Consider the following 13,710-nt stretch of genomic DNA (forward strand, 5'->3'; position numbering starts at 1 on the left):
CTAAACAATGACTGAAGACACAATGAATGTCTGTCAGTTTGCAGAGAATATAATCACTGAGGGGCTGGCACCGTGGCACAGTAGGTTAATCCTCCACCTGCAGCACCAGCATCCCATGTAAGCACCGGTTCTAGTCCCAGCTGCTCCTCTTCCAGTTCCGCTCTCTACTATGGCCTGGGAAAGCAGCAGAAGATGGTCCAAATGCTTGGGCCCCTGTACCCATGTGGGAGACCAGGAAAAAGCACCTGGCTCCTGGCTACAGATCAGCACAGCTCTAGCCATTGCAGCCATCTGTCTGTCCCTCTGACTGTCTGTAATTCTACCTCTCAAATAAATTTTTTAAAAAAAGAATATAATCACCAAGGAAAGAAGAGTGAGGGGGTTGTCTTGAAAGTGGTAATATTATAATCACTATTTGTATCTCTTCCATTTTTTAATATGGGGGGTGGTTGTTACTTTATATTCTCAATGCCCACTACAGAAGTAAGTATAAATATTTTATACAATTCACAATAATGAGAAAGATAACACAACAGCAATGGAAACAACTTAACATTTTACCTTTACAACATGTAGGAAGTTCTCTAGATATACTCTGGGCAAGAGTACTGACTGATAAGTAATGTGAACACATAACAATTAACAGCCTATCAGAAACAGAAAAGGTAGAAACGAGCCTCTTGTTGTCATATCTAAGATGAGGGGGAAAGAGGAAAAGAAGAAATGAAGAAAAAAAGGAAACTGATCAAATTCCTTGCAGCTCATAACCCACGGAGTAACCACCTTGGCTAACTGCCAAACCCAGCAATGAGGGAAGAATCTCAAAGAAGGTCTCCCCTAACTTCCCAAGAGACCTCAAGTGCCACACAGTTTAAGAGACAGTGTCCTGGAGGTGACAAACATGATGTGACACGAATATCATCAGATGGTTTTACCTTCAACTGTTGCAATGAGGAGATCCTATCTAGAAGCATTTAGAGCATATTGTAAAGTGTAAATGTGTGGCTTCGCTTGTCAAACTTGCTTTCCTCTTGAAGAATAATGTTTGCCTTCCCTAAAGGGCTGCTTTTTCTCCCATTCCAACCACGTGGTGTTAGCTAACCCCCATATTTCACCTTCCTTGTTCATCAATTAGCCTAATTACCCCATCCAAATCTTTTTCTGCTAAGGAAGAGTGTTATGGTGCAGTCTCTAGGAAGTGATTAGATTGGGCGGGGCTCCCCATGATTGAATCCTAGTGGCCTTGTAACAGACAAAAGCAACACAGATACAAAGACAAATACCTTCCCACCATGATATGATGCAGCCAAGAAGGGGCCCCTCACCAAAGCCTGGGGCATGCTGTTTGGTCTTTGAAACTTGAGAACCACAAATAAAAATAAACTTGTTTCTTTATAAAGTAGCCTGCACCAGATATCCTATTAGACTGACTAATACAGACAGGGACATTCCTTCCGTGTTGGTAGGCAGTTTGGAATGACTGCTCCCTTGTATGGAAGAAGTTGACCTAGGTCGTGAGAGCCTAAAGCTCACAGTAGAGAAGCAATAAGGACAAAGGGAGTGAATCTTGTCATCCTCCCAGGCCCCCATCCTGTGGCTTCTGAGGCCCAGCTGTGCCATTCCCGTTCCATTACCACCTGCAACATCAATAGCACCCTTCCAACAAAGTCTTGTGTTAGCCAAAACCCATTCAGGCTTGGTTTCCATCCTGCACAACCGACAGTCGTGAGTAGCAGTTCACATCAGCAGTGACTTCTTGGCATTTTCAGCCTTATCTTAAAGTGACATTCTTCTGCTGCTCACCCTTACAAAGAAGAGCTAGCCCAACCTCAATGTTGCCAGATTTTCCTCGTTCTGTCTCAGTTGAGTCATACTTTGGAAACTTGGCCAATGCTATTTGCCTTCCCATTAGCTATGCTTCTGGTTTCTCTCTCTCCAGGTTTCCTAAAAGACAGCTCCCATTTCAAAGTACATCAAAATGCTGTCTACCAAAAGCCAGCATCAGAGAATGCAACTGAATGGATTGAGTGTAGGGCCTGGGAATATGTTCAGTTTGGGTTTTGGTTTGTAACATCCATGCCAGTTGATTCTGATGCACAGCCAGGTGGAGGCATCGCTAAGCCAGAAGCACTCATGAAGACAATTGGTTTTAAGAGTATTTGAACGCCCTAGTGAGGAATGCAAGTTAACGGTCCTCATCTCTAATTAAGCTTTGAACACTGCCCAGTCTCGTTAACCTCAAAGAAAGCAGAATTATTAGAGGTTTGCAAATGTGTCATAGCACTTCCAAGCCACTCAGAAAACTCGGGGCTTGGGGTGATTTCATCGGCTGGGGGCGTTGCAGGGGCAGGCCTGGTCCCTGACACAAGCTGCCTTTGATTTCCTTCACGCTGGAGACGGATGATGTAGAGGCAATTTGTTTCTTTTTAGAGTCTAGAGTTACATCACGGGCCTGTATAATTTTTCTTATAAAGTGTCTTTCCAAAGCAGCTATCCTCAAAGGAGCTGCACATAGTTTTCCCAGGGGCGGCAGCAAAGCTCAAGTACAAGGGAAAAATTGTGTTAAACTTTTCAGGCAGTGTCGCCTTTGGAGCAGTAAAATTGCTCTCTCTTTCTCATGAGGGCTGACAGGCGTTTCACAGCAGCCGTGTATTGGAAGTGGCTGCCAGGTGGGAGAAGGATTTGATTTGCGGAAAGGTCAGCCAAGTCAAGCAAGCACCTTCCTCACTCTTTCCCTAACTCGCTGAGGTTTGACAGTGGCTAAAGCCAAACCGCCCCGTAAAATCCCCAAAGGCTCCTGTGCTTTTTCGATGTGCTGTTGTGCGTTGGCAAGACACTGCAGGTGCTCCAAAGCTTTCTTCCACTTTCTTCTTTTATTTTTCTTTTATTACACTTATTGTACTTTTATTGTATTATGTTTGACTTTTGTTTCTAAAGTACCTGGGGGGGGGGGGGTAGGGGGCTTAAGCCTCCACGCATCTTGCAATGATGAGCATCAAAAGAGCTTTGTCATTTTGTCAGTCCAGCCTCCTTCCTGACATACTGATTCTTTCCTTCTTTCCTCTTGGGTTCCCCCCCACACCCCGCTCTCACTTTTTCCCTGTCTCTCTTCTCCTTTCCTCCAACCCCCCCCCCCCCCCAACACACACACACATTCGATGAGTTCCCGAAACGGTGACAAACTTGCATGTGCTTCTCTTATGACTAAACTCCTGGGCCTCTAGCCAGTCCCCCGCAGATGGCCCCACACTTCAGGCATCCCGTCAAAAAGGCCCTAGGTTTGCAGCCCTGTTTGGAACGGCCAGGGTGCAGAGGGGCTGCTGGGGAGTGGCGGCATCCTCGTCCTGGGGGAAGGTGAAGCAACTTCCAGGAGGAAACGGGCGTTTCCTTCCCACGCGCTCAAGCGAGCCCTGGGTCTCGGCCTCGGGACTCCACCCAGCCCCTCCCGGAGCTCTGGGAAAAGCCAGTCGCCACACACAGGCACACGCAGGCCCAGCGCCGCGCCCTAAGGAGAGCAGCCCTGGGGCCAATTGCCATGGCAACCCCAGGGTTCCTTCCACGCCCCACCCGCGGGGCCTCCCTCCTTCGTGCGCTGCAGCCAACCGGCTTGTGCGCGTCCCGGGAGCGCGCTATAAAACCTGCTCCGGGGGCGCTCGCTGCTCAGCCGGACCTGCAGGGAGGCGTGCGTGCATCTATCTGCAGCCAGAAAAGCGGGAGGCAAAAGCCTGAGAATGCAGAGTGCGCAGAGCCCAAGCCTCTGTCTGCGAAAGCAGAGCCTTTGGCTGGCCTCTCTGCTCCTCCATATCTTGGGCCAGGTAAGTGCCACACCGTTGAGATGCCCCCTGCGTACTTGGCCCTCCTGGTTGCCCCCTGCGTCGATCACAGGGGTCGTTCTTCCTTTGCCTTGTCACTGCTTAGCGGGTATTTCTTCTCTCCTTTCCCTGCTCTAGGTGGCTACGACTCAATGTTGCCCGTCCACGTGCCCAAGCCAGTGCCCCTCGACGCCTCCAACCTGCGCCCCCGGGGTGCGCGCGGTGCTCGATGGCTGCTCCTGCTGCCTGGTATGCGCCAGTCAGCGCGGTGAGAGCTGTTCTGAGATGCAGCCCTGCGACCAGAGCAGCGGCCTCTATTGCGACCGCAGCGCGGACCCCAGCAACCAGACCGGCATCTGCATGGGTAATCCTGCCCCCTCTGCCGCTTGACCTTCTGGCTCGCACTGCATGAGGCTGTCCCCACCATCCTCTCCTCATCCTCCCCTTTCCAGAGGATGATAAGCTAATAATAACGAGGAGGAGGCAGAGAGTGACGTTTATGGAGCCCTTATCTGGGTGCCAGGCATGGTCTGAAGGCGCTGGGGACTTTGGGGAGTGCCAAAAGCCAGAAAAGAAACCTGTCCGTGGAGGTGAGACGGATTCATCACGTGCCTCCCTAGAGAAGCATCTAAATCAGTGGGGAGCAAAGTCAAGGGCCAGTGAAATCATTTCCTTTGGATATTTCCAGGAAAGTGCCTGGGGGTGATAGACTCACAGGCACACAGTTCCACCAACTGCAGTCCAACAGGTTTGTTTTCACACCTGTAATTGTCCTGTTTGAGCCAAAGCAGCTGCTGGCCTCCTGGGATGACTATGTAACCCCCATCTGGGCTGCAAATAAAGTAAAAATACAGGCAATCAATCTATCGGGGCTCATGACCTTGAATCAATCAAGGATCGATTTTTCCACGTGGTGCAACCCTGTAGTCAGAGGCTGTCTCTGCCTCTCTAAATAGGAGGGCTTGAAACAGCATTTTATCTTTTTTTTTTTTTGGTCTAAGTTATTGAGAATGTATTGTGTTTCCATGCCAACAAGTCCCAGCACCCTTCCCAATTTGACCAATTAACCTATTTGGAGACTATGAAGTGCACTTTTTAAGTCTAAGCTGTTGAAATAGGGGAATCTAAGCAGATTCTTGCAAGATGACTTTCTTATTGAGTTTCACAAGCATGGTGCCTTGAGAGTGTCACTTCCCAGTTGTTGTTCTTTGTGTTTTATCTTGAAAATGAAATAGTCTGGGGGCAGAGGGAAATCTCAAACTGTGGTAGAGGGTATTTTAGAAGACACAAATCAGTCAAATTATTTATATTGACAATATCTAAGGTTTACATTCTTTGCACTCTCTTTCCTCATCCATAAAGAAGTGACAGAGCTCAGTTGTTTTGAAATTTCCTTCTAGCTCTGTGAGGCCTCCATGAGGACCTCTCTATGAGAGATGCATAAGGAGCCAGATCACCTGAACTAAAAAAGGAATGACGTGGGGTTTGGATCACGTCCACCAAATCTTACATAGCTTCTCTGGTGTACTCTTCCCTCTCTGCCTTTCTTCTCCAATATTCTAGTGCTAGAAGGAGACAACTGTGTATTTGATGGGGTCATTTACCGCAGTGGAGAGAAGTTCCAGCCAAACTGCCAATACCACTGCACCTGCAGAGATGGGCAGATTGGCTGTGTACCCCGCTGTCAGCTGGATGTGCTACTGCCGCGTCCTGACTGCCCAGCTCCAAGAAAAGTTGCAGTGCCTGGAGAGTGCTGTGAAAAGTGGATATGTGGCCCAGATGAAAAGGGGACATTGGGAGGCATTACCCTTCCAGGTGAGACAATGAAAATACTGAAGGGGGGGGGGGGGGGACAGGGTCACAGCCCAGGGGAAATGCAAGCATGAAGCATGGATTTGAAATGAACAAATGGCCTTAATTTCTGACCAGTTGTGGATTCCAGATGGCCTGCTGAGATCAAACAAAATTTTGAATATGTATCCCATTTCTGCTAAAAAGATTCTACTGAATTTGGTCACTGCTTTGTCATACTTCTGTTTTATAGATGACTACTATTTGCATTTCAGTACATCCCTCCCAGTTGATCCTTTAACTCTGCAAAGATAACAGCAGAAAACTTGTTTTTTCTCTTCTGAATTCCATACACCACCTCTGCTGTCTTGAAACAGCCTCCCTATACAATGCTGTTCATCCCTGGACAATTATCACAGAGACATGTCATCTTTCCAGATGCATTAGGAATGATCATGTGATACTTTTGGACCTTTATTTTGTGTATTACAAGTTAAATAGTTTTGGAGGAAAATGCAAGAAAGTAATAGAGATTATTTTAGAAGTCAGTAATCAACCAGATTATTTATATTGGCAGTACCCAAAGTTTTACAATATTTCTTATGTCAGAAATTATCAGCCATGTTTAAAGATGGGAAAACTGCCATGTGGAAGAGAAGATGTATCTCAAACCATGCATAGTAAGTGTAAAGAGAGGATTTTCTTGTAATGGAAGTCCAAATGTCTATATTGCACAATCAAAACAACCAGTTCTATCTCCAGAAAGCAAAATGTTGCTTTCAATACTATATTGACTTGGCTGATTCTACTTACTCATCACAATTAAGATTTTATACTGATTCGCTTTATACACAGACTCATATGTTGACATAACAGTTTATGGAATTGTTGTTGATGTCATTCTTAAAACTACTAAGCTTTTTAAAATGGGTTCTCCTAAGCTTTGTAAGGTCAAGTTGGACAGACATTCCACATGACCTGCAATGTGCTAGGTATTACACAACCTGTTAGGGATTCATAAATAAGGAAATTCAGTTCTGTCACCTGGAGGCTTCACTGTTTATCAGATACAGAATTGAATGAGACCAATTTCTTTTTTCTTATTTATTTGAGAGGCAGAGAAACAGAGAATAATAAAGGCAGACATAGAGAGCTACTATTGATGGTTTACTCCCCAAGTACACACATAAGCCAGGGCTGGAGCCAAGAAGTTAGAACACAATTCCAGTATCCCAAGTGGGTGGCAAGGACCCAGTTACTTGAGCCATCATCTACACCTTCTCAAGGTCCGCATTAGCAGAAAGCCTCAATCAGGAACCTGAGCCAGGAACTGATCTAGGCACTTGGATGTAGGATGTGGGAATCTTAGTCCCTAGGCTAAACACCCACTCCTGAGATCCATTTCTAATGTGAACTGAAAAGACTACTTTTTGATCCCCACACTTTACCCGATATGACTGTCTTTATACAATCCACAGCCTACAGACCAGAAGCCACCCTGGAAGTTGAAGTCCCTGACTCAAGTAGCAACTGCATTGAACAGACCACAGAGTGGAGTGCATGTTCCAAGACTTGTGGCATGGGTTTTTCCACCAGGGTCACCAACCGGAATCATCAATGTGAGATGGTAAAGCAGACGAGGCTCTGCATGGTGCGGCCCTGCGAACAAGAGCCTGAGCAACCAACAGATAAGGTAGGAGCCTGGATGAAACCTACAGTCAAACCGAGGCGGCAGCCTTTCCTCATTAGCCTGGACTTCAGAACGTCCTGGTGACATAATTGACTCCGAGTCCAGCTCCAGCCAGGAGTTAACCCCAAAGAAAAGGCAGAGTGGTTAGAGAAGCAGCAACTCACAACAGATCTACAGGTAATGTGGGAGGAGCTAAGCAACTGGAATACTTTCCCAAATTGAGAATAATCTAGGAAGCCCCATTCCATTCCTAGAGAGAATTGTCTACCCAGTTGTCAAGTGTCAAGCACAACTAACTTTAGAGACGTCAATTCTGACCTGAGTTTCCTTCACCCTTTAGGTTCAATCTCTATGAAGCAAGGGGGTCTGCCTTACCCCTCAATCCCCAACACCCTATGTGGTACATACTCTGTGCATGATAAGTAATTCCTGATGAATAGATGAATGGGTGTCTGGGAATTATTGTCAGTATTTTTAAAAGCTTAGTAGAAATAGTCCACATGCCAGCACAAGGCGATATGAGCCAAATAAAGCAGCATGTTTCTTTTTCTGGAATTATATCAAATGAATGTGCTAATGCTGAGTGTAAAGGATGCAGATCAACATCTCCGATCAGTTCCTGATGTCGTCACAGGCCTTGTTACGGAGTCCTATGTCAAAAAAATAACACCCAAAGTGAGTGACTTTAGAGACCCTCATACAACCCCAAGAGCAAAAGAAAACATCCCCTAACAATTCAGGATGTACATATCTCTGCACTGAGGCAATGTCATCTAGTGCTTAAGGGGACAATTCTGGAGCCAAAGAGCTTGACTTCAAATCCTGTCATTCAACATTAACCGCCTGTGTTATCTTGGGCAATTTTCTTAACTTCTTAGCCTCAACTCCTTCCTCCGTAAAATGGGGCCACTGAAAGTACCTGCCTCAGAATTGTCAAGAGGATTAAGTAGAATGAATTTGCAAAGAGTGCTTAGAAGGAGTTCAGTTCTCTGTTAACATTAGCTCTCATTCCTTAACATCTATATTTATTGAAAAGATAAAAGATCCCTTCGTGGTTACATTAGTTATACGGCTGCCTAGCTATATATGATGCTTTCAGGTTCATCCCAACTTAATATTTCTTCTATCAGTTTTAAAGGAACACATAGAAACACAGTTTCTCTCAAATATGTGCCTCCCCAGACTTAGGGAACATATATACAGTACAGTAAGACAAGTTCTGCCACCGCCACATAAGCAGTCACACAAACACATACAAGGATGTTGCTGGTCTGTGCCTTTTTTGTGAATTTTGGCAGGAATATATGCTAAGCATCAACTAAAAAATAGGAGAAACAAGAAACCCTAAAACATTTGCAAGGGTTCTGTAATTTTTTATTAAATAAAGTTGTTATACATCTTGCCTCTAATATTTGCCTTTTTCTGATGCTTCTATTTTCAAAATCTGTAATTCTTTTTGTAACTTGCATCCTGTTCAATAATGGAAGATAGTGTATTTATGATTTCTTTAAGATTCATTTTATTTATTTGAAAGTCAGAGTTACAGAGAAAGGGTGAGACAGAGATAGAGACATTCTCCACATGCTGGTTCACTCCCCAGATGTGGCCATAAGGGCAGGAGCTGAGCCAGGCCACAGCAGAGCTTTATCCAAAGCTCCCACGGGAGTGGCAGGAGCCCAAGTACTCATGCACTGGTTTCCCAGGTGCATTACCAGGGAGCTGTAAGATTTTAATTCCAGTATACATATAAAAGTTATAGACATTTATTTGGAATATAGGGAAATACTAAAATAATAATAGAGATGTCCTTATCACCAAGAGATTCTTAAATCTGAGAAAATGGTTCATTCATTTGGTGAGGTACCCAGAGCTGTGGCATCATCTAAAAACATGTTGGAAAGACAAATTCAAGGGCCGGCGCTGCGGCTCACTAGGCTAATCCTCCACCTTGCGGCGCCAGCACACCGGGTTCTAGTCCCGGTCGGGGCGCCGGATTCTGTCCCGGTTGCCCCTCTTCCAGGCCAGCTCTCTGCTGTGGCCAGGGAGTGCAGTGGAGGATGACCCAAGTACTTGGGCCCTGCACCCCATGGGAGACCAGGAGAAGCACCTGGCTCCTGCCTTCGGATCAGCGCAGTGCGCCGGCCGCAGCGCGCCGCCCACGGCGGCCATTGGAGGGTGAACCAACGGCAAAGGAAGACCCTTCTCTCTGTCTCTCTCTCTCACTGTCCACTCTGCCTGTCCAAAAAAAAAAAAAAAAGGAAATACAAATTCATGGGCCCTACATCATACATACTGAATCCCATGTGGGTATGAGATCCAACAATGTGGGCTTCAAAAGATCCTGTAGACGATTTTAATGCCTGCTGAATTTTTTAAAAGAATTATTTATGTATTTGAGGGGCAGAGTTACAGACACAGAGAGGGAAAGACAGAGAAGTCTTCCACCCTCCGGTTCACTCCCCAAATATCATGGCCAGAGCTTATTTCGGGTCTCCCATGTGGGTGCAGGGATCCAAGCATTTGGGCCATCTTCCGCTGCTTTCCCAGCCATCAGCAGAGTGCTGGATTGGAAGTGAAGCAGCCAGGACTTGAACCAGCACCCATATGGGATGCCCTGTGGAGGTTTACGTTACTACACCACAGCACCACCCCCTTAAGAGCCCCTAATTTAAAAGACTTCCAAATTTAATCAGCCCATAAGCTATAGGCTATGCCAAGGAAGGTAAGGAGTTGAGAACTGAAACAAATTGATAGATGAAAAAATTTAAATAGGAAATAAGTTTGCTGAATAATCAATACTGGAGTTCCTCATTAACTATCACTAATGGAATATTGAATAAATTGTCACTTACTTTGCCTTCATGGAAAATAACCATATATCCCATTGTCTTAGAATTTCCTGAGTTTATCTTCTAACAGAAATAATGGGCTCTGCATCAGACAGAATCAAATAGGAAATGTTTTTGATCACTTTACCCCTTGGATGTACCTTTTCTTTATCTAAAAGCCTTGAGACTGTTCCTTGATGAATAATTATTCTTTGTTTATAATGTTGTTTCTGAATGTTGTTAAAGCTAACTGATTTAATATCTGAAAAGTATTTAACAAGATTAGCAATACTGTCAAATTTATTTCCTTTATAACATCAAAGAATGCATCCATCTAAAAATAATACCAAAGCCTGTTATAATGGCTTTTAAAAATAATTTCATTATCAAACTTATTCTTTAATGTTTATACTCATCACATCAAGGTCAACAGAAGGTTGTGTATGATTAGGTATAATATTTGCATTCCAGGGGGGAAAAAACAAACACAGGAATCAATTAACAATAGTCCAAAGGATGAAAGATTTCCCGCATTCTCTTGGTCTATGTTTTCACTGACCAGAAATTTGTTACAAGACCATCTTAAGCAACAAGAAGTTCTGGGAAAGCAAGTACTCTTTGGTTGACTACGTTGCCCAAATTAGTTTATATTCTATTAGCAAAGAAAGATAATGGATATTGAGCAGGCAACTAACAAGTTATTCTGTATCTCTAAAGTAGTCTATTTTGGGCATAATTCCTTTTCTTCTTTTTCAGAAAGGAAAAAAGTGTCTCCGTACCAGGAAATCACTCAAAGCCATGCATCTACAGTTTAAGAACTGCACCAGCCTGCAAACCTACAAGCCCAGATTCTGTGGGGTCTGCAATGATGGACGGTGCTGCACCCCTCACAACACCAAAACCATCCAGGTGGAGTTCCAGTGCTCCTCAGGGCAAATCATCAAGAAACCCTGGATGGTCATTGGGACCTGCACCTGTCACACCAACTGTCCTCAGAACAATGGGGCTATCCTCCAGGCACAGGAGCCTGAGACCAGCAGAGAGGAAATCTGACATGTTCCTGAAGAAGCACAGCTACAGAAGCAAACTATAGCTGCTGCATGACCACCATCAAATGAATATAAGAAAAATAATGACAAATCATTCTTTCATCCTTGAGTCTTATGTATTTTTCTGTGATCATATGAGGTCATTCATATATGTCTTTTTTAAAAAAGGAAAGATACTCCAACTATAATATAAACTTGGAATCAAAGTAAGCTCAGGATATGGCTAAGGGATGATTTACTTTCCTGTGGTGTTTATTACAAATGCAAATTTCTATAAATTTAGGAAGTCAGATAAATGACTTACTTTGTAGACTATATCACATGACACTCATCTTAATTTGATGTGCACTAGTGCAATTCCAAAACAAATCACTGTAATGAATGACGTGGAGAATCTAGGGTCATACTGCACACGTCGTCATAGAAATATTTCATCTTGTATTGGGGTGTGACTCCCAGGTTCTCTATTGGGCTCTCTTCTCGGAGTAAGACAACTCTGAACTTCCAAGCCCAAGATCCAAGGAAACATGCAATTCTTCAACAGGAATTCCAGAGGCAATATTAGTTTTCTGTTTAGCTGTATACTAGGAAACACGCTGTATCTACAGTAACGAAGTTTGTTAATTAAGTGGACTGGTGTCATACACTTTCTCTGTTCCATACAAATTGACTCCTTTCCAGTAGGAAGAAGCTAAACTGAAAACTCCCAGTGCAGAAATGATGGGCCTCATGGCCCTCAGACATTTGGATGCTAAGGCTGCTGAGGCTCACTAGTGTTCTAACTCAGCAGGAGCCCAGGCATATGAAGAGTGACCCTGTCATCAGTAAATAAACTGAGTAGACTGGGATGAATACGTTGAGGCCCAAAGCATCTGATTGCAACCTCTGATGACTTCCAAATACACACTTAGTAGAATTTTGGAAGAAAAAAAAAAAAGAAACAAAATAAACATGACTGTGGTGTGATAGACCACAAATTTTATGGGAGTTTAGAATTATTGTGGACATGCCCAAAACGTATCCTTAGGCCATAATTATGAAAACCCACCAGCAAGATATATGTGTGTACACAGGTAAATCTAATTTGCCAGGTTAAAGGATAGGCTGTGAAATTCAATTTATACAATCTTCTAATGTCACCAGAGATTTTCCACTTTTCTCTTTAAAGTATTTATAAAAATGTAAATTATGCAATATGTAAAATAGTCTTTAATTTCTGTACATGTCAGACTTGACTAAATAAACATGATGTTAACAGTGTGTGGCTCTGGTATTTTACACTTATAAATTTAACACTGTTGTTTACGAAAAATTTTAAAAAACTAAATGAAAACTTAGGAATTAGAGGTAGGCATTTGGCTCAGTGATTGTCACTTGAGATGCCTGCAACCCATGATAGAGAACCTGGTTCAAGTCCCATCTACTCCGCCTCCAACCCAGCTTCCTGTCAATGCGTACCTTGGAAGGCAGCAGGTGATGGTTCAAATACTTTGGTTCCTGCCACCAACATGGGTGACCTGGATTGAGTTCCAGGCTCCCTACTTTGGCCTGGCCCAGCCCTGGCCTAGCTCTTGCAGGCATCTGAGGAGTGAATCAGCAGATAGACACTTTCTCCCTCTCTCTCCCTCTCCCTCATCCCTCATCCTCTCGCTCTCCCTCGCAACCTCTCTCTTTCTGTCAAATAAAACAAAAATAAACAATTTTTTAAATTTGTCAATTCAATAGAATGTCAGTTAATAGCATCTATTGACATCAAATGGATATTTTTGGGTGAGCTTATAGTTTCTTATCAGAAAGGAAACAAAAAAAAAAAAAAAACAGTTCTAAGCTGGATAATCTCCACTGCCAAGGCTTCAAATGTGTTCTACACTATTTACCCAGTCATCTCAAGCCCTGATATGTTTTTTCTGGACAGCTCACCAGACACCTCTCTATATTGAAATTTGAAGCTTGATATGTGACCAAGCAAAACTCATCTCCCTAGCTTCTTTAGCCAATAGATGGGCTCTCCATTCTCCAAAATACTATTAGATTTTTTTTACCATTCCCTATTCTTGCCACATAACCAAAAAACTATACAATGAGCCTTCTATATCCATGAATTCTGCATCTGTGGATTCAGCTAAATATGGATTGAAAATACTAGGGGGAAAATGCTATGTTATTGCTTATGTATCTGTACTGAACATGTACAAACTTATTCTTATCATTACTCCCCAAACATTACAATATGACAACTATCTGCATAGCATTTACATTGTACTAAGGATTATGAGTAATCTAGAAATGATTTTAGAAAATATATGTAGGGTCAGGTATTTGGCTAACAGTTAAGATGCCACTTGGGATGCCTGTATCCCATAATGGAATGCCTGCGTTCAAGCCCTGGCTCCTCCCTCAATTCCAGCTTCCTGTTAATTCGCACCCTGGGAAGCAGCAAGTGACAGCTCAAGTATTTGGGTTCCTGCCACCCTGGCTCCCAGCTTCAGCCTGGCCAATCCTGGCATTTGAACAATGAACAAATGAATAGGAATTTGTTC

General features: G+C 43.8%; 1 protein-coding gene and 1 long non-coding RNA gene across 6 annotated transcripts in view; one reads left to right on the forward strand and one right to left on the reverse strand.

Moving 5' to 3' along the window:
- Positions 1–13,710, reverse strand: part of LOC138849971 (uncharacterized) — a 204,674-nt gene that overhangs the window by 149,539 nt on the left and 41,425 nt on the right. The window lies entirely within an intron of this gene.
- Positions 3,305–12,430, forward strand: CCN3 (cellular communication network factor 3). The gene is made up of 5 exons (XM_002710748.5): positions 3,305–3,815; positions 3,951–4,176; positions 5,376–5,627; positions 7,082–7,296; positions 10,878–12,430. The coding sequence occupies exons 1-5, from the start codon at positions 3,732–3,734 to the stop codon at positions 11,172–11,174; spliced, it is 1,074 nt and encodes a 357-aa protein (XP_002710794.1). The 5' UTR covers positions 3,305–3,731; the 3' UTR covers positions 11,175–12,430.

This window comes from Oryctolagus cuniculus, chromosome 6, assembly GCF_964237555.1.
Source record: "Oryctolagus cuniculus chromosome 6, mOryCun1.1, whole genome shotgun sequence".
NCBI classification, from domain to species: Eukaryota; Metazoa; Chordata; class Mammalia; order Lagomorpha; family Leporidae; genus Oryctolagus; species Oryctolagus cuniculus.